At 44.6% G+C, this 21,520-nt stretch overlaps 2 protein-coding genes and 1 non-coding gene across 3 annotated transcripts; all 3 read left to right on the forward strand.

The window, feature by feature from the left end:
- The first annotated feature begins 4,843 nt into the window (after nt 1-4,843).
- On the forward strand, nt 4,844-7,965 carry LOC101775091 (acyl-protein thioesterase 1 homolog 1). Its single transcript, XM_004960989.3, has 9 exons — nt 4,844-4,964; nt 5,057-5,168; nt 6,234-6,270; nt 6,480-6,549; nt 6,681-6,785; nt 7,036-7,186; nt 7,278-7,360; nt 7,443-7,536; nt 7,619-7,965. Exons 1-9 carry the CDS (start codon nt 4,937-4,939, stop codon nt 7,701-7,703), a joined length of 765 nt encoding a protein of 254 aa, XP_004961046.1. The 5' UTR covers nt 4,844-4,936; the 3' UTR covers nt 7,704-7,965.
- A 1,004-nt stretch (nt 7,966-8,969) lies between these two features.
- Nucleotides 8,970-9,040, forward strand: TRNAG-GCC. The gene has a single exon. It is a non-coding gene; the product is annotated as a tRNA-Gly (tRNA).
- A 1,928-nt stretch (nt 9,041-10,968) lies between these two features.
- On the forward strand, nt 10,969-14,207 carry LOC101775499. The gene is made up of 6 exons (XM_004960990.4): nt 10,969-11,094; nt 12,007-12,422; nt 12,526-12,578; nt 12,704-12,741; nt 12,837-13,293; nt 13,765-14,207. Exons 1-6 carry the CDS (start codon nt 11,069-11,071, stop codon nt 13,921-13,923), a joined length of 1,149 nt encoding a protein of 382 aa, XP_004961047.1. The 5' UTR covers nt 10,969-11,068; the 3' UTR covers nt 13,924-14,207.
- The last annotated feature ends 7,313 nt before the right edge of the window (nt 14,208-21,520 follow it).

Below are 21,520 nucleotides of genomic sequence, written 5' to 3' on the forward strand. Positions count from 1 at the left end.
TGTCGCTGCCGCCATTCGGGAATCTCGTGATGGCGGTGTCTTTTGGGGAAAGACGAGTTGGCTGACATCATGAGTGGTGAACTCGTCGATTCCCGCTCCCATGTTGTGGAATGGCAAGGACAGGAGCAGCTGGGAGAGCTCGACCGGGTCGTAGGGCTGGGTGGCATTGGCAAACGCCGGGGCGGCATTTAAGGACGCCGAGAGGGTGCAGGCGCCGCTCCCGTTGTTGTTTGCAGTTAAGGAATCGTGGCGGCGGCGGCGAAGAGGATTTGGGTGTATGGCTGCTGGGCCTGGAGGAGCGCGGGGTGGTCGGGGTAGTGGTAGAAGAACTTGTCGTCCATGTCATCCTCCATGAGCATGCGCGAGATGAAGGGGAGCACGAGGAGCAATCCGGCGTAGCATGTTGGCGGCGGAGGCCGCGGGTGGCGAAAGAGCGACCACGTGGGCGACGGAGTGGCTCCAACAGCCGGCAGAGGATGCGACGGCAGTGCGGTGGCCCGTGGGTGGAGGCGTGGCCTCGACGGCAGCGGCGACCCGCAGGCGGCGAAGTGGGCCCGACGGCTGGCGGAGGAGGCGACGGCGGTGCGGTGAGCCGTGGGGGGTGGAGCGGCCCCGACGGTCGGTGGAGGAGGCGACAACGGTGGGTCCTGAGGAGGAGACGGAGAGAGAGAAGAGCGGCGCGCAGGGAGCGCCAGGGGCACGGGGGTCATTTGGTGAGTGGATTCCAGCGTGGAGGGGTGACTTGGCATGCCATGTCAGACAAAATGGCAAATTTGTTAGTAAAACATCTCTCCGGTGGCAAATATGTAGGTGCCATTCTAAAAGTGGCTTCTCAAGAAGTGCCAATTCTAAGGATGGCAAATAGTTAAATATCCCCTTGCTCGACGAAAGGCCTCAACGGTGAGAAACAGCCTTGAGTTTTATTGGTACATTTCTTAATTTTTGAGCTCGGTACACAATACTAGGCTATACTAGTGTTCGAAAAGGACTAGTATAGAAACATCCGACTATCAAGATTAATTGTATACTACTGAAACCTTCACCTGTGGTATGGATAGTATACATGAGTAGTATAAGGGTATCATAGTAAAAGAACACAAATGACATCACTAAAATTTTATTTTTGATACTAGTATAAAGTTTAAAAGACCTTACTAAATCATCCATAATCATGAACATTTAGTACTAAGTAGTAGTATTGTATTGTGTACCGTAAAAGAGCTCTAATTTTTTTTCCGAACGCATTGACTTTTGTCTCTGTTGTATTCTTTTGCTTGCATTTCGAAATGAACAATATCATTACGAATCAATTGTCCGATACCTGCAACCCCGAAGACAGTGACATGCACGTCCCATACTCCCATCCATTTAATCCCTCGGGGAGAAGCTAAACAGAATCTTTGCCAGGGTAACTTCCACGGAGAAGGAAATGTGGTTTCTTGCCAAATCTCAACTGTTCGATGCTCTTCTCTGCACTGCTTGACCTTGACATCTATACATTGGCATTCTACACTCTAGTAACTCTACGTAGCATATATAGACCACATCAAAAAGATAATGTCTTTGATTCTTCCACCCTTAACGACTTTTCGTTTTTTTTTCGCATTACGGATTCAGCCTTTCAGAGTCACAGCAAATAGCTGGAATTTCCTGCCTGGAAAGCAGTGTGTCTAGAAGACATGACATTGCTTCAGCATCTTGCATTGCACATCTTTATTGATTGAATGATGTGAAAGGTGATGTATTCCCTTTCAGCTTGGGCTGCAATCTGAGCCCAATTGTTTCATCCCAACATGAAGGAGCCATCAGTTGAGATCACTAAGTTTACAGTAGAGGCTCAAGTTGGAAACGTGATGAGTTCCCCTTTTATTTGGATGCTGAACTTGTCATACTCATGGATATATGCACCACACCACATATAGTTCCTGTGAACATTACAGAATAGGAAGTAATTGCTCAATGATAATATAAATATTCTATTCTATTCTATTCTATCTTCTGCTGGTGCAATGCACCCAGAATCAGCACTATTGCTATTGCCAAGTTGTGGTAACACATACCTACCCACAAGGCTACATGATCACTCATTAGTCACGTTCCACCAACTGCCAGTTTGGATCATGTTATAGTTTCTCTTTTCCTTTTCTGGTGAGAATACAACGCTATAGTTAGCAGTTAACACTGTTGAAAATTTATGGAGCTTTGACAAAGTTTGTTTAGGCTTTACTATGAGAGTCAGGTTATAGTTGACTCGTATCGCAAAAGAAAATTTGACTCAAAAGGTTATAATATTTGAGTGTATATTTCATGGGCCCATACACGTGCTGTAAGCCTGTAACTTTCAGTATTTCCCTACTATCGCCAACAGATTATGGCGGTCCATCTCACGACCTCAAATCCCCAGCTGAATGACTTTCCTTTGTTTTGGTTTATCTGATGTATGTTGATCACAGGATAAATTCTGCACTACGCTGAATGTAACATTACTTTGCATTTATTATCTTTTCCATAAACTTTCCAGAAGTCCTAGAATGAAGACAAAATGGAAGAACAACGTGGACAATAAAGAAATTGAATTTACATGAATAAGTAACTGTATGGAATAGAAAGTGGAGAAAGAGATGTTACTTCAGAATTTTTGGAGAGATCGAGCCATGCAACAAGGAGCATGCATAATTCCCCCTCATTTACTTCCAAAGGCATAATTCCTCGGATAATAGCGGCCACACATTCGCTCTTGCATTTTGGAAGTTGACTTCTGTTGAGCCTTGATGTGGACTTGTTCTTACAGTGAGTATTCTTTACTTTAAAATTTATTCAGTGATCTGGCCTTAGTGGGAGCTGAATATGGAAACTGTACCTAACTGCATATGCAATAAGAAACTTGCTTGCAAAGAAACTGCACTCGCAATTATTCCCTCTGAAAGGTGTACATAATTTGTGTTAAGCCTGCTAATATGTAAATCTCTATTAAGCACGGAGTAGGAAACGTTTAAAGGATTTACAATTTTCCTATCTTCGTATCTTCCCTAACTGTATGCTTTTAGGTTTTGAGTAACGACAAATCTGATATTTTGTCCATGTTCCCTTTTGAGGACCTTTTTTCTGACTTTATAGAAAATCACTTTTCATAGGAACATGTGCAACATGGAGGGGGAACAATATGCATAGGGAGGAATATGCAGGCTTCTAGTACTAGGGCATAACACAATAATGCCTATAATTTCTATTGTGAAAAAAGCTAGATCAGGTGGCTGGTGAACCTGTCTCATGAAGTAGCTCCATTTAGCTCGATGTAAACTCAATCCTCCGATGCTAATGTAGGGACAAAAATCACACATAGCTCACATATTTTGGCTTGAACTGCCTCCCACATTGCCCATCCCAATCATTAGGAAATGAAAAAGGGAATGGAATGTGATTCTTGCTGTTTGTAGTGGGGCTGGCGCACGCACACACACAAAAAGAAAAGATCGAACCATTTTCTTTTCATCATTTGCTCTACCAGGTTATCAATTTTCCCTGGAAAAAATTTACTGAAGTTTTCATGGATATAAGTTTATTTTAACTTTTTGTGTTCTAATCACCTCTTAAATTTGCATTGTGGGGAAAGAATCATCTGCTCTCCATTTCCTAAAGCAACAGGAATATTTGCAAAGGTTAACAACTTTCCCGGCAAGAAAACCTAGAGTAGAATAGAAAATACCTCAAGAGGGAGAAAAAAATGTTGTCTTGTTGAGTAAAATGTCTTCAAAGTGCCAATTATTTTTAACAAGATCTAGTTTTTCCACAAAAATGAAATTAAGTTTGAGAGTTTTTATAGTCCGAAAAAAAGTTAGCGTTTTGCAATATTGACCAATTGAGAGCTAGAAAGAGTCAGATGGTGTGCATATGTTTCTTCGTTACAGAACCTTGGAGTTAATTAAAGATAATAATTTTGCAGTTATTTTCATTGTAGTAAAAGTACTTCATGTTAAGCTCTCATCTTGGTGTGCTTCTGTTAGTACATGTATCATCATGAAGAGTGTAACCACGTATATGCTGCAAGTGGACTTGCATTTCTGCCTGATTTGGTTCCCATATCCATGCTGATTTGGCACTGAGACTCGATAGATGTCTTGCTATATAATCATCCTTTCTGAGCTCTTTACTGTATCCTGTTGTATATCAATTGCAAGTTACAGTATAAAATTCTTTCAATATTGTTTTCCACGTGAAATTCTGCCACCCGAGTGATTTTCTGTGGGCCTGTGGGTGGGTAATGCTTCCAGCAAAGAACTTCTACAGTTTCATCCAACTAAAACTGTAGCAATGATGTCAAAAGAAAAGCTTCACGACTAGAAAATAAGTTGACTTGTGTTTATTCCTTACAAATTTGTTTTGAGTTTGTCAGATAAGGAGCTGCCGTGGATTTGTGGGCAGAAGACAGTGCGCATTAATACTCCATGCAGATGTTTGGTGACTGCAAAATCGAGAAAGGAGAAGAGGACATTTTTTATATTAGGTTCCTTCTCCACTTCCAAATATGCATCTTACTAACCTGTGTGCCAAATGCATTTTCATGAAATGACCAAGTGCCACTGCCACCCTCACTATGTATCTCTGTGTGCAACTCTCTGCGTGCAGGATGCTTCACTGTAGAGCAAAAGCCTTTAATCTTTTTATCCTTCTCCTGCCATAAGATTTCCAGAATCCAGACTCTCCTCTATGACAGCTTGCAGAGCAAGGTGTGAAAGTGCACACTGCCATGCCCTGCAGATTCAAGGAATTTTTCGACATATATTCCCCTCTCATAGCTTTCACTATAAATACAGGCCAACTGGGGATGCGCACTTCACAATTCCAAACCTTCAGACTTCAAGGAGTACCAGAGCTCAGAAGCATCAGTATTCAGCACACAGTGCACTAGTTGCAGAACTTTAGAAGAGAACACACAATGAGCTATTACGGCAGCAGCTCTTCTGGTAAACTGTCTGGTTCGTTTCTCCATTAGCTTGACGCTCTGATCTACCATTGATGCCAACACATTATCCTACATGAATGATCGATCATTCAGGTGGACGAAGTGGTAGGAGAGTCGACTACGGGAGGACATATGTGGTGAGGCCAAAGGGAAGGCACCTAGCCACCATTGTGTGGCTCCATGGCCTAGGTGACAATGGTGCAAGGTACCAGCTTATTGCTAGGCTCATACCTACTGCTGTTTTTCATGCATGCTATCTCGTGCAACTGTCGTATGGATGCAAGAAACTACACTTGTCGATCAAGCAAAGAGGAGAGAACTAGATTTTTGCACAGTGTCAATGCGAAAACTTTATTCCTTTTGCTAGAAATGATTCAAGTGGCCTCCTTTTTGTCTCTCCGTGCATGCATATATTCCTAGTATTGCTTTGCTCAAAGTACATAATTTTCTCGCACCTATTGCACACCTAACCACCTTTTGTGCTATAAAAGACACTAATAATGCTTTCTCGCTTTCCATTCAGAATGAATAGGATTGTCAAATACTTCTTGATGTGAGCTAATAATACAAAAGGTGGGCTAATAGCATACACATTTGCATAATTAAAAGTTATTCCTAATTTATAGTTCCCTTTCTGCACAAACCATGTAAAGAACACCATAGTTTATGACAAGGGACTAAATTGCAGCATCTTAGCCTTGTCATTCAATATCAGACTTTCTATCGGCTACAATGAACTTTGGAAAAAAAATCAGCTGATAGCAAGCCTGAATATTACTTTTAGTTTGGTAAGACATTTCAGGAGTCTTTTCCAAGTTTGTATATTAGTCCAGCTAGCTTCAGATGTTCTTTACCCACTTACTCTTAATTTTCTGATACCACAAGGAAAAGCAGACATCAGCACCTGAGATGCTTGTGCGTAACATTTTTATTATTTATTGATTGTTTAATCTCTCCAGATAATCTAAGAAATGAAGGTTACCTCCTCAACTTGCTGTGGAAAATTTTGGTTCAGTACTGAATTATTCCTCTTAAGTGTTTTGTTTGTCAATCTTTAGTCCCAGATGTTCTTTTCTCCACTCTACACATCTTTTGTGTTGCTGGTACTTTCAGACAACACGTGATGCTTATATAGTGTGGTGCAATCTACAGAATTTGAGATGACCTGGAATGGAATACCTTTACCAGTTGCTGCTCCAATGCTTTTCCTGATACAGTGAACTGATTGATTTCCTTTTCCTTCTTATAATCATTCTGCATTTTTTTTCAGCTGGTCCCAGCTCCTGGATTCTCTTCCTCTGCCAAATGTAAGCATCTATGCCTTGTACTTGAAGCACACATCAATAGATGTGGATACACATACACCTTGTCTTATTCCCGAACCATCATGCAACAGTTTCAGCATTTGTAATGGTCTTCTGAAAATCAGAACAGTGTGACTTATTTTGCTCAGTAGGTTGGGCAGCTGTTCTTACTGCAACAAAGTTTATTTACTTTGAAGCTTATGTTCATGTAGATCAAGTGGATATGTCCCACAGCAGCAACCCGTCCTGTCGCTGCTTTTGGTGGATTCCCTTGCACTGCATGTGAGTTTCTTTCATGGAACTTATCAAAGAACTGGCCTACATACTCTGAACTCTGAAACATAAGAGTATTATGGTTTCTCTAAACCCTGAAGCCTGAAAAAAATGTTTGATGACTTTGGGAACTGAAACAGGGTTCGATGTTGAGGACACATCAATAGATGGCCGTGATGACACTGAGGGACTGGATGCTTCAGCTGCACACATTGCAAACCTGCTGTCTTCTGAGCCATCTGATGGTACTAATCCCAGGATCATATCATCTGATCCTTGAAAAAACGCTAGGCCTCGTAATATCGTTTTCTGATTGAAAAACGCTAGGCCTCATAATATTGTTTTCTGATTGATAAATCATAAGCTGATAAGTAGTAAATGTATTTATCAGGACATGTGCAGATTTACATAATTGGATGAAATAATTGCTCTCTACTTTTTTTAGAGGTGCTCTCTACTCTTCATTTTATTAATGTTCAGAACACGTGAGTGCAGTGAAGCTTGGGATTGGTGGTTTCAGCATGGGCGCCGCCGTGGCCCTCCATTCCGCAGCATGCTATGCTCATGGCAAATTCACAAGTGGAATCCCCTATCCAATCACACTCAATGCAGTCATCAGTTTGAGTGGCTGGCTCCCTTGCTCAAGGTCTAACCTTGCAGAGATCATCTTTGTCAAGCACTTGCTACTGTTTTTTAGCTGTTCCTGAATCCTAATGTTTTTTTATATTTTATTTTAGGACCCTGAGAGGCAAGATGGAGAGCTCACACATTTCTACAAGAAGAGCTGCGTCCTTGCCCATCCTGCTTTGCCATGGAAGAGGTAACAATGCTTTTGATTCAAGTAACCCAAAAATTCAGTACATATTACTAGCCAACATGTTCTGAATTCTAAGTTCTTGCAGTGGATGAGGTTGTCACCTACAGGAATGGCGAGAGATCAGCTGAGATTCTGAGGTCCTCAGGATTCTCGTATCTGAGTTTCAAGCCCTACAATGGGTACAGATCTGCAAACACTACACCTGAGAATTTCAAACTTTCTCCTCTGCATAGTTCAATTAAACAAGTTCTTATGATGCAGGTTGGGCCACTATACCATCCCTGAAGAAATGGACGATCTCTGGAAGTGGCTCAGCTCAATGCTTGGCCTCAACCGATCTCGCTAAAATAAGAGTATTTGCGTATGCGCAATGGCTTTGGTTGAGAGTGTTTTACAAAATAGAGGGAAATTCGGTTGGATAGCTTTGTAATGCTTCATGCTCCTCGTTCTCTTCAGTGCTCACTTCCAGGTGTCTTTTGTGTCATTGCCCTACTTTATTGGTATATGTTTTTGTCGTGTGACTGGCAAGGAGTGGTTATATGTAACGTAGTTCTCGTCTGATCTTGCTAATAAAAAAGGAATTCCATTGAGGCCTCGGATCCATGAAACCACATTTCACATTACTGAAATGCTCTCATCACTGCAGAGCTCTTAGTTTCACACGACATCAAAAGCTTCCTGAACATATAAGAGACTCAGAAACAGAAAAAGCTTGACAGAACTGTGGATCCGAGTACACGCACTTTTAAAGCCAAACAAAGTATCAAGTGTCAATGCTAACATGTTCTGAAGTACTCCCTCCGTTACAAATTGTAGGTCGTTTTGACTTTTCTAGATTCATAGATATTATTATGTATCTAGGCATACACTATATCTAAGTGCATAGCATAAACTATGCACCTAGAAAAGCTAAAACGACCTACAATTTGGAATAGAGGGAGTAGATCTGTTTGATCAAGTGCTAGGTCCACTTAAGCCGTTGAGGCTTACCAATCCCATCATTGTGGATGCCGAGGTGTGAAAGGTCACGGAGGAAGAGACTCGCGCTGTGCTTTGAGATTTCATTAGATGGAATACTGAAACCTGGTGGTGTTTAGTGTTTACAGATGCAAATTGACAGAAGGTGACCGTTGCCCTCAGGGCGGTGAAGTATCATGCTTTGTTGAAGGCTGCGATCAGTGCACAAAGGAGCAGATTGGCAGGCTCTCTCCCAAACAATTTAGGAAAAAGAATCGGCATATGCTGAATTTGCAATTTCTCTTGACAAAGCATGGTACTGAAGTGTGATAGAGCTGAAACTTACCCAGATTCTTGGGCATTTGCTTGGATAAGAACTCGAATCATCCTCAGACCGCGCAAGCTGTCACCCAACGACCTCTCTCCAAGTCTGCATATCCTTCAACACCCTAACCTTACGGCGATGATGTGCAATGGCAGCAACGGCAGGAACCATGAAGGATGAAGGAACAAGAAGGGGGAACTGAAGAGGGAGACCCATTGTCACTTAGAATCTAGATAGAAAAAGTGAGGGCCACAGTTGCCTTGCCTCTACTGTTTGTTCTGTTTTCCAAAGCTTACAATAACAAAAGTGAAATCTAGCCGAACATCACAAGCACCAGTGGTCTAGTGGTAGAATAGTACCCTGCCACGGTACAGACCCGGGTTCGATTCCCGGCTGGTGCATTTGTTATTTTATTGGACTTTTTTTTTTTACCATTTCTGCTTCATTCATTGAAGAGAGATCATTTGTACCCGGGTTCGATTCCCGGCTGGTGCATTTGTTCTTTTATTGGACTTTTTTTTACCATTTCTGCTTCATTCATTGAAGAGAGATAATTCCTTATTTGACATCACACGAATGACCCGTTCCTTCCTTAGTCCTTAATTTTTTTTCCTTCCTTATTTGATATTGACTTCAACTTTTGTTCCTAAATTGACATTATGTTAGATTTTTCGTCCAGAAAACATTAAATACTATACGAAAAGACGATTTTGTCCCTGTGAGCCCCACCACCCTTCTCTCCTCCCCTTCTCCCTCCAACCGCACCGAGTCCAAATCCACCGTGCCGCGCCGTGCCGCTCGCTCGCCTCCGACGCCTGCACCCTCCCCCGCGTCGCGCTCTTGCGACGTCCGCTCGGCCCCTTCCCCCTATGTGGCATTGGCGCCGGGTACCGGTCTAGGTCCAGCACAAGAGCCGTTCGCAGCGGCGGCGGCGGGCGGCGGGAGGTCAGGGGGAGTGTGCCTCCTCGAGTTCACGGACGGCGATGAGCTCCGCACAGCGCGCACGCGTTCCACGCTGACTGCATCAACGTCTGGCTCCACGCACGGCATCCTGCCCGCTTTGTCGCGTCGTCGTCGCGCTCCCGCTGCCCGTGCCCTCGCCGCTCCACCGCAGGGCGCGGAGGGTGCGGCCCAGCCTCGACGACCTCTTCTTCTTCCACCTGGTCCCGCCACTCCCTTCCGACAGAGCAACCAGCGCCGGCGCCGCCGTGCACGAGATCGCCGGCCAGCCCGGACAAGCTCGGTGTTGCAAGGGACTTTTTGCTCAAGCGCTCCTACTCCTTCGGCTTCGAGCGCAGCCTCACCGTGGAGGCCGCGTCCATGGCGTCCCCTCCCTGGCGCTTCCTGTCTCTCCGCCACCGCCACCTCCCGCGGCCGCAGCTTCTGGAGCAAGCGCTGGCCGTCCCCGTTCAGTGGCAGCGGAGGGGGCGGATCCGCTGCAGGCTCAGTCGCCGCCCGTGTCTTCTCCTTCCACTCCTACCGCGCGCGGTGGAGGAGAGCGCGCACCTGTCCGCGCCTCTGGCGCCGTCGGTGGTGGGCGCGCACCACAGGCCCAGCGTCAGTAGCGACTCCCAGCACCAGTCCAAGTCAAAACCCGAGCTGGTCGGGGAAAGGTCACCGGAGGCGAGCGAGCGGCGCGATGTGGCGGACTCGGACTCGGTGCGGTCGGAGGGAGAAGTGGAGGAGAGAAGGGAGAAGGGTGGTGGGGTCCACAGGGGCAAAATCGTCTTTTCGTAGGGTATTTAATATTTACCGAACAGAAAATCCAAAAATCCAACGTGTCAATTTGGGAACGAAAGTTGAAGTCAATGTCAAGTAAGGAAGGAAATTTGTTTGAGAACAATGGAAGAAATGGGTCATTTGTCTATCAAATAAGGAATTATCTCTTCCAGTGGCCTATCAATTTCCATTTCACTAAGGGGGTGTATGGATACTAGTGCTAAACTTTAGCAGTGTCATATCGGATGCTCAGATGCTAATTAGGAGGATTAAACATGAGCTAATTATAAAACTAATTGTAGAACCCCTATGCTAATTCGCGAGATGAATCTATTAAGTCTAATTAATCCATCATTAGCAAATGGTTACTGTAGCACCACATTGTCAAATCATGGACTAATTAGGCTTAATAGATTCGTCTTGCGAATTAGACTCCATCTGTGCAATTAGTTTTGTAATTAACATATATTTAATACTCTTAATTAGATCCAAACCTTCGATGTAACGGGTGCTAAAATATCCAAACGGAGCCTACGTCCCGTGGGCTGCGTGGGCCGTAACGAGTAGGCCCGGGAAGTCCAATTGGACACGAACGAACACAGGATAAGGTAGGTAATCCACCCCACCTGGCTGGCCAGTTCACTCGCTGCCGGCTGCTCGTCGTCCTCTCGTGGTCGTCCTAGCCGGCGACGGTGCGCGGTCGCGAAACCATGGCCGCCACCGTCCACTGTGCCAGGTAACGCTCCCAGCAATTGCCATTTTCTTGTATTTGTTCTACCTGATGTGTTTTATACTTCAGAGCATTTTCCTGGGACATGCTGTGTTCGAATTGTTCGAATCGATCGGCATTATCTGCGCGCGGTGGGGAATACGGTTAGCAGGGTACTGTGGGAAGGGGAGGATGGAATGCACCGGGGAGACCTCGATTCCCTGGCCGTTGGGGGGAGTGCGTGGCGGCTCCATGACCGCCTCTCGAGGGGATCTCGCTTGCTCCCGTGGTCCGCGGGAGGCGTCGGATTGTGTACCAAGTGAGGAATGCGGTTAGGCTACGGTAGGAAGGGGACGAGAAAGTGCACATGGTAGGTCGACTCCCTGACCGCGGGGGCAGTCAGGACTGAGGAGCTCGAGGCTTTTGCCAAGCCTGCTCGAGACGACACTGGAGGTAGCTTTAGGCAGCCGGACAATAACGCATATGGAGATTGTGCAAACTGCAGTTTAGTAACTTGCTAATATAACGCTGCTAAATGTTAGAGATGATACTGTACTGATTTTAGTTGCGATATTAATGTTTCCATAATATCATATAAGCACACAATGAGGGAAAATGTATAGAAATTACAAGAACTGAGATGCAATCCAGAATAGATTGCAATCATACTACCGAATACCAGTAGCTAGAATAAATTCTCAAATTCTGCTTTGTTGATCTTGATTGCAAGTGCAAAAACTTGTTAATTCATTGAACTGTGGCAAAGCTTATCTTGGCACTGATTCAATTTTGTGTGCTCTGTTACCATTTCACTCGTAATCATAACAAAGGGCACAGACAAGGAGCATTGTTCACTAATTAGCACTTCTTCAATCTTTATGTTAATATTCTGTATACTGCAAGTTAAATTCTGGTTATGGACTCAAATTGTGTGTGCAGGGCATTTGTTCTGATGAGCTTTGAATGTGGTGCTAGCAGTTCTTCAAGAAAAACAATATCTTGTCACAAGTGTTGTGCATTGGTGAAGCCAACTCTATCACAGAAAGAACTTCGGAAATCAAGGCAAATAATTCAATATCGGGAGTTAGTATTGCCCAAATCATCCCTGAAAGGACTAGCTTGCGAACAATTGGCCAATGGAATGGATGACCAATGGTCCCATCATTGTTTGCACTCGTCCTCAGTTTCAAGTGCACAATATTCCATGAAAAAGGTGCAAGATCATCAACCTCACCAACCACAAGGTGCTACTTACTCCACTGGTTTGTCAAAGAAGGAAATCGAGAGAAGACAGAAGATTGGTGCTGCAAACAAGGGGCAGGTTCCCTGGACAAAAGGCCGGAAATGGAGTGAAGGTATGACCAACCTTTCACTGCAATCTTTGTGCCAGTAGTTTTGCAGCTTGATGCTGTATCATGTCATTTTCTTTTCACTGAGAAATTTGCCACTCTCCTGTAGAGCATAGGAAGCTCATCAGTCTAAGGACTACTGAAGCTCTGAGAGATCCCAAGGTGATGTCATGTAAGAAAATTTCCCTAGCCATTCTTGCATCAGTCCAAGAGCTACTTGGCTATGAATTGTGAACTATCTGGGGAAATTTAATTCAACTTCTCCCCCCTTTGTTTTCTGAACCCAGGTTAGGAAGAAAATGCTGGGGCATCGTCAACTACATAGGTATGGACATGTTTTTGTTATGTAGATCTGTATATGCAGATGTAGCTCTTAGAATTCTGAAACTATCTGAGTATCTGTTCTTGATCTTATTTCAGACAAGCGAGCAAAGATAAAATAAGCGCTTCATTGAAGAAGATCTGGGAGAGGCGAATAGTTTCTGTTAGATCAAAGCAGAAGGTTATGCAAATATGGTCAAACAGTATAGCCGAAGCAGCAAAGAGAGGTGATTGCAGCCAAGATAAGCTTGACTGGGACAGCTATGAAAGGATTAAATTGGATATGATATCTATGTACCTGTGGAACAAAGAGAGGGAACAGACAATCAAGAAGCTTAAGAAGGCGGTGGCAAAAATAGCTGCCAAAAAGCTGCAAGCAGCAGGAACAAGGGCAAAAATAGCTGCTAAGAAGTTTCAAGCAGCAGGGACAAGGAAAGTACAGGCTGCAGGGACAAAGAAGTTGAAACCTGAGAAGCTGTTGCTACAAAAATTGGATGCTCAGCTGACACGAGTGGTAGTATCTGCAAGACCAAAGGTTAAGGAGAGGCTAACAAAGGTAATGGCCATAGCACCCCCCCCCCCCCCCAAAGCGGGTTCCGGGTTTGATCCTTTGCCACATATATGTCATGTTGGTACGACTTCTAGGCTCTCTAGCTTCACAGTTATCTCTCTTTTGAAATTAGTAAGCATGATTCTGAATTTTCTTTATTAACCTCCTTTTCAGAAAAAGAAATGATGTCAAATAATTTTCTGATTAGCTGATTAGACCTTGTTTTATGAACCAGTTATCTTTGTTAGTTTTTTTGGGTAAGTCCATTCCCGTCAGTGATGGTATTAATAGAACAAAGTTAGCTTCTATCCACACATTTTCTTGTTTCCTGTCACAAGGCACATTGTGTTTAAAGTTACCTTCTCGCACCTTTTTGTTGAGATATGCCGCCATATTATTTCGTTCCCATTTGTTTTTGTCGTGAGTCGTGACACAAAACTACTCTGAAGCTCTAACTCTTTTCCTCCATGATTAAAGTGGCACTGTCGGAAAAAAGAGCTTGAAACTGTGATAAGTTCACGGACAAGGAAAAGAGGATTGCGAAAGCCACCACGAAGTCAAATGACGGCAGAAAGGCGTGCAGAAGTGGACTTGGTCGTGCTTGAGGCTCCTTCTGGCCCGATTGCAGGAGCGTAAGTTATCTAGGAAGGATGGGTGTCCATGCGCTGGCACATGATTCGACCTGCTGAGCAACCGGGAGGTTGCAGTCACCTTATAGAGAAGCACATGAGTCTTAACCACATTAGGCATTGGTTTTTTGTATCCATCAGAAAGGAGGGTTTGAGTCACTAAAACTCTGTGTAGCATGTACTCTATTCGCAAGCAGAATGAACTGGGGGCTCCTATTCAACTTCTGGTAGCTAGTTAACTAACGAACTTTAAAGCCCAATAACACGGAGCAAAGCCCAATTAACGTTTTCCACTGTTTCCTTGCGGGAAATTTCTGACTTTTTCTTCCCTAACTTTTTTCACAACATACATTTTGAAATTGTATTCAACATTTGATTTCGAACAATGGTTAACTGCATTTATATGTATTCAACATTTTCGAATGCACGATTTAACATTTCATCCAACCTAGTTCAACATTGTAGAAAAACTATTTCAACATTTTTAAATAAAATGTTGAAATAGTGTAATCAAATTGTTGAAATAATGGATTCAAAATGTTGAAATTGTGTGTTTGAGATGTTGATTTGTAAGCAATTTGGAAAACTGGAGATGCATTTTGGAATTAGCGGAAGAGGGACAGGGCAGGCGACGCCTACGACCGGGGGCAGGGGGAGTGTTGGGAAATCCTCCTCATGATGTGGGCAAGTGAGAAGACTAATTGCTCTTAGTGAGCAGACCGACATGTAAGGGAAATAAAGTCTAAGATGTGGACCAACTTTAGGTGACTTTAGCACTTGACCAAGTGTGCTGCCTTATAAGAGAAGGAAAGAAGCATCCAGAAAGGGAGAAGAGAGACTCACAAAATTTCAAAGTTCAGCCTCCACAAGGAGAAGAACAGAGAGGGAGAAGAAGGAAGATTGTAGAGGAGAACTTATGAGAGAGCAAGAGGGATTCGTTCTCAAGATTGTGAAGGTTCAGATCCACATCCTTGGTGCCTCCAATATGTTGTTCCACCACTCTTTGGTGATGCCCTTCCATACCCTAGCTTGTAGCCCCAAATCTTGTTGTTGCTGTCCAAGATGGTGAAATCTTGATGTATGTGAGCCTCTAGTGCTATCTAAAAAAGAACTTGTTGTATTCCCATAAGCATATAGTGGAAGAAGATTTGGCTGGCTTGGTCCTGAGGTTTTCCACGTTAAATCTGGTGTCTCTAGTTGATGTGTTTCGCAGTTGCAAGTTGTAATTGGTGATGAGATCTGGTTGCAATTATTGATATATTCTTATTACAATTTCCTCCAAATATGTGTGATGCATATGTTGCACTTCGTGAATAGGTTGACATCCCGTGCTTGCTGAGATTATCAACTCCCGTTGTGTGGTTATCCTAACATAAACTGGTATTAGGGCATAGTTACTGTTGAAGGTGAAGACTCACATTAGCCATGGAAGATAGTGCCATGTCAAGTGGTATGATCAAATTGGATGCTTCTAATTACTCTCTATGGAAGCCCATGATGGAGGATTTGCTGTATTGCAAGGATTTATATGAGCCAATTGTGAGATAAAATTCTTATAGGAGTCATGGAGGAAGATTGGAGAGTACTCAATCGGAAGGCAGTAGGTGTGATTCATTTGTACATCAATCATAATATTTTCCACCATGTTGCTAATGATATGGATGCATTCAAGTTGTGGAAAAAGTTGGAGTCTATGTATGAGCGAAAGACAACAATGAACAAGGCCTCAATGATAAAGCGGCTTGCAAAGCTAGAGTACCGAGATGGCAGCAGTGTTATTGAACACTTGAATGTGTTCCAAGGCCACATAAATTAGCTATTAGCTATGAAGATAAATCTTGATGATGAAGTGCAAGCATTGCTATTGTTGAGCTCATTGCCGGATAGCTGGAATACGCTTGTTGTGTGACTTAGCAATTCAGCTCCAGATGGTAAGTTAACTCTTGAGATGGTGAAGAACAACCTGCTGAATGAGGAAACCAGAAGGAAAGAAAAGGGCAACAATTTGCCATCATCTTTTGATATATATGTGGCTGAAAATAAAGAAGAAAGCCATGGTCAAAGTCAAGTGAAAATTCAGCATGGCAGAAGCAAATCTAGGGGGAGATCTTAGTCACGTCCAAAGTCAACTATTGTTTTCTACTATTGCGGTAAGGAAGGCCACAAAAGAAATCAGTGCAGATTTTATGAAAGAGAGCTTGCAGCAAAACAAGGCAAGAAAACTGAGCAAAAAGGTGAGACAAATCCAGCACTAACTGCAGCTGGTGAGGACTATCTCATTATTGAAGATGCTAGTTGTTTCAGTGCTGTTCGTGATGATGATTTAAGTTGGGTAGTGGACTCGGGTGCCTCTTTCCATCTCACATATCACAGGAAGTATTTGACATCCTATACCAGTGATGACTTTGGCTATTTGAGGATGGGAAATAGAGATTCGTCAACCATTGTTGGCAAGAGCACTGTATGTATTGAGATAAGTATGTGCTGCAAGTTGATACTTGATGATGTGAGGCATGTTCCTGATATTCGGCTGAATTTGATGTCTGTGGGAAAGCTCGATGATGTTAGACTTGGTAGTCATTGGTGAAAGAAAGTGGAAGCTCACCAAGGGTTCCTTGATAGTGGCTCGTGGAGCTAAACAAGGATGTCTTTATGTGACTGAGAACAAGCTATGCAAGTAAGAAGTGAATGTTGTTGAGACAAGTTTCAGCATTGAATTGTGGCACAAGAGAAAAAAATTGTGAGAAGCCGAGATGTGGTGTTCTTTGAAGATGAGACAATAGAGACTATTATAAGGCCAAAGAAGCAAATCACTACACCTCAAGTTGCTGATTTGGATCCAGTTCCTACTCTAATTGTGCATAACAGTCATAGGGGAGATGATAGCAGCATTGAAGATGCTAGTCCAGAACATGGTGATGATCAGCCATCTGACCAAAATGATGGTGAAGTTGATGAGGACGCTGAAATTGATGACACTCCATAAGAAGGACAACAGCAGGAGTAGGAGCAGTTGAGGAGAACTAGCAGAGTTCACCGGCCCTCTACCAGGTATCCACCACATGAGTATTTGTTGTTGACTGATGGTGGTGAGCCCTCATGTTATGAGGAGGCTATGTCTGATCAGCACAAGGACCAATGGTTGGAAGCCACATAGGATGAGATGAATTCCCTATATGAGAACAATACATATGAATTGGTGAATCTACCAAAGGGCAAGAAAGCACTAAAAAACAAGTGGGTGTATAGATTGAAAACTAAAGAAAATTGCTCACAGCCAAGGTACAAGGCAAGATTGGTTGTGAAGGGCTTCGGTCAAAAATAAAGTATTGACTTTGATGAGATATTCTCTCCTGTGGTCAAGATGTGTTCGATCCGAGTTGTTCTTGGTATGGCTGCTACAATGGATTTTGAAATTGAGCAACTTGATGTGAAGACAACTTTCTTGCATGGTGACCTTGAGGAGGAGATTTATATGTTGCAACCAGAAGGGTTTGAGGTTGCAGGTAAAGAGCACTTGGTTTGCAAATTGAACAAGAGCTTGTATGGCTTGAAGCAAGCTCCTCGGTAGTGGTATAAGAAATTTGAGTCTTTTATGACTGATCTTGGTTACCATAAAGCACAAGCTAATCAATGTGTCTTTATGAAGAGGTATGCCGAAGGTGATTTCATTATCCTTTTGCTTTATGTTGATGATATGTTGATTGCAAGAAATAGCACAAAGAGGATTGCTCTCCTGAAGAAGACATTGGGCAAGTCATTTGCCATGAAAGATTCAGAACCGGCAAAATAAATACTTGGCATGAAAATCTCCCGTCATAGATCAAAGAAGAAGCTTTGGCTTTCACAGGAAGGATATATTGAGAAGATACTTGAAAGATTTAATATGCAAAAAACAAAATCAATTTGCTCTCCACTTGCAGGACACCAAAAGTTATCAATCAATGTCCTACAAGCAAAAAGGAGAAACAAGTAACGAAGAAAGTACCTTACCAATCTGCTGTAGGCAGTTTATTGTATGCCATGGTTTGCACTAGGCCGGATATTGCCTATGCAGTTGGAGTTGTTAGCCGGTTCATGAGCAATCTAGGAGAAGCACATTGGGCAGCAATAAAATGGATTCTCAGATATCTCAGAGGTACTTCCAAACTATGCTTATGCGTTGGAAGTGGTGATCTTGTATTGAAAGGCTTTACAGATGCAGATTATGCTGGAGATAAGGAGTCAAGGAAGTCCACATCGGGATATCTGATGACATTTGTAGGGGGAGCAGTGCCATGGCAATCAAAGCTGCAAAAGTGTGTTTACTTATCAACAACTAAGGCTAAGTATATAGCAGCAGCTGAAGCTTGCAAAGAAGTGTTATGGATGAAACATTTATTGCAAGAGTTGGGTCATAAGCAAGAGAAGTACAATCTGTTTTGTTACAACCAAAGTGCCATTCATCTTGCCAAGAATTCAAGCCTTCATTCTCGGACCAAGAACATTGAGGTGCGGTACCATTGGATTCGAGAAGTGTTGAGTTCCAAGTTGCTACAACTTGAGAGGATCCATACCAACCTGAATGGTGCGGATATGATGACCAAAGATCCTACCCAAGGAGAAGTTGCAAGTGTGCAGCGAGGTAGCGGGCATAATGATGCCCCCCTCATGAGTTGGAGGGGGAGATATGTTGGGAAATCCTCCTCATGATGTGGGTAAGTGAGGAGAGTAATTGCTCCTAGTGAGCAGCCCTACATGTAAGGGAAACAAAGCTTAATGTGTGAACCAACTTTGGGTGACTTTAGTATTAGAAATAAATTCCTGTAACAGCAGCCTATTCGGCTTCCTGTAACTGAAGCATACTCGGCTCCCCCTTATACAACTATATATGAAAGGTGACCCCTCCCTCCTAGGGTGTGGTGTGTGATTGCCCAACTCTCTACATGGTATCATGAGTTCGGGTCCTCCTCTAGGCCGGCCGTGTGTCCTCTCCTCAGCTGTGCCAGGCGCCCTCTCCTCTCCCCCTCCCCACCAGGCGTACCACCACCACCAACGCTGTCCCTTTTTCTTCCCTTACCAGTTTCTCTCTGTTTATGCCCACCATAACTAGCGCCTTCTCTCCAGCAACTGTTGATTCCATGGCAGATGTGAGCCCCTACGCCACCATCGCCGTAAATCCCACGTCCCCATGACGTTGGACCTTCGTTCCTCCAACTACGTCAAGTGGAGCTCCTTCTTCAAGGCCATGTGTGGCAAGTTCGACCTCCTGCGGCACATCAACGGGACTGCTCCTCCCAATCCCCTCGATGCTGCTTGGCATCAAGCAGACTGCTGCGTACGCAGCTGGCTGTATGGCTCCGTCTCTGAATCTGTCCTTGACTTCACCATGGAAGACGAACAGACAGTGCGCTAGCTATGGGTCGCCATCAAAGCTCACTTTCAGGCGAACCAAGCTCCCCGCGCCATCTTCTTGAGTCACAAGTTCCACTCCATGACTCAGGGTGATCTGTCCATTAAAGACTACGACAACAAGATGAAGCAAGCTGCCGCTGCCCTTCGCGCTGCCGGGAAGCCAGTAGCTGACTCCACGCTCATCCTCAACCTCCTCCGCGGCGTCAACCCCAGCTACAACACCACTGGGGACTTCATCGCCGCCACACCGAACATCACCTTTGCCGTGGCGCTCGATCAACTCGCCCTGAACGAGCTGTGTTTGGCGAACGAGGCCAAGGTTGCAGCATCCACTGCCCTTGTCGCCTCCACGCCTCCCTGGCTAGGGCTCCATTGCCGCTTTCAATTCGGTGCCATCAAGCTCCCAACCACGGCGCAAGAAGGGGCAATGGCAATTAGACCGGTGGCGGTGGCTGGGGCGGCGATGGCGGGGGTGCCCAACAGCAGCCGTGTGCGCCCTCTCCCACCAGCCGGTGGATTTGCTTCAATCCTTAGGTTGCGTAGTAGGGTGACCAGGTCGGCGCCCCTTCGGGCAGCCAGAGCTAGCGCGGCGGCCAGGGCTAACGCAGTGCCCCAGGCTCCCTTGGCTTATCGCCGCAGGACCACACCGCGTTTGGTTCCCAGGCGCTGTAGGCCCCCCCCCCCCCCCCCCGCTTCATGTGTCGCAGCCGACCCAGTCATGGGATCAGGCTGGGCTGATCGTCACCCTGCAGGAGATGTCAATCCAGGGCTCCAACCCCTAGGTCCTAAACATCGTTTGCTTCCACCCACATGCATGCCTCGGATGGTATACTCCTCTCTCGCTCCCTTGCCTCCCATTCTTCCATTATAGTAGGTAACAGTACACATATTCTAGTCACATCTCGAGGAAGTTCCACCTTGCATACCGCCACCTCCACATTCCGACTTAACAACGTCCTTGTTGTCCCCTCGTTAATTGGAAACTTGCTTTCTGTTCTTCAATTCACATGAGACAATGAGTGTTCCATTGAGTTTGATGCCTCCAGTTTTTCTATTAAGGACTTCAGGATGGGACGCGTGATTCTTCTTTACAATAGTGATGGCAATCTCTACACAATATCTACTGTCACTCCCTCAACTGCACACGCCCTTGTCGCTACTTCATCCTCTCTTTGGCACCAACGTCTTGGCCATCCCAGCCCTGCTGCTTTAGTTCATCTCAAGAATAATCAGTCTATTTCTTGTAATAAAGTAGCTCGCTCTCTTTGCCATTCTTGCCATCTAGGCAAACACACGCGGCTACCGTTTAGTCCTTCCTCCTCCAAAACAGTTTCTCCCTTTGAAATTTTTCACTGTGATGTTTTGACGTCACCTGTCACTAGTATTTCGGGCTACGGTTATTAGTTGGTCATAGTTGATGATGACTCGCACTTTTGCTGGACTTTTCCCCTTAAGCGCAAATCTGATGTTCATGAGCACATGATTAATTTTGTTGCATACACTCATACTCAGTTTTGCCTTTCCACTAAATGCTTTCAAACTGATAATGGTAAAGAATTTGTTCATAATGCCACAGTCACTTTTTTAAGCTCGTGGCACTGTTTTTCATCTCTCTTGCCCTTACACATCCCCACAAAATGGCAAGGCTGAACATATCTTCGCACCATTAATAACTCTGTGTGCACGCTCCTTATTCATGCTTCCATGATGCCATCCTATTGGGCTGAAGCCCTTTCCGTAGCCACATACTTGGCTCAACCGCCGTCCTTCATCCTCCATTGGACATAAGGTTCCCTACACATGCTTGCACCGCACTCCGCCTTCCTATGAGCACCTTCGAGTTTTTGGGTGTCTTTGCTACCCAAATCTCCAGGCGACTTCTTCTCATAATGTAACGACCGACCCCAAATCTTTCAAGTTAATCTAATCCGAGTCCCTGATTCCCTATCTCAGCTTCCCCGAGTTGAGTGCTCAACCTCCAGTCCCGGTCCCGACCCCTCTCCGCCGGTTCCCAGCTCTGACCCCTCCCGACCCCCAACTCACCCCGCCGTATCCTTCGAAGTCTTCCCAACAGTGTCTCCCTTCAATCTGAGCAGTGGACCAACCGAGATTGACCGGTGGACCCGCAAAATCTTTCCCCGATCTCCAGGTGCAGACGCACTCGAGTGGCATGCCTGCTTCAGAGCTTCTCTGTCGCGTGGCTCAATTCC

This window comes from Setaria italica, chromosome III, assembly GCF_000263155.2.
Source record: "Setaria italica strain Yugu1 chromosome III, Setaria_italica_v2.0, whole genome shotgun sequence".
Lineage (NCBI taxonomy): Eukaryota > Viridiplantae > Streptophyta > Magnoliopsida > Poales > Poaceae > Setaria > Setaria italica.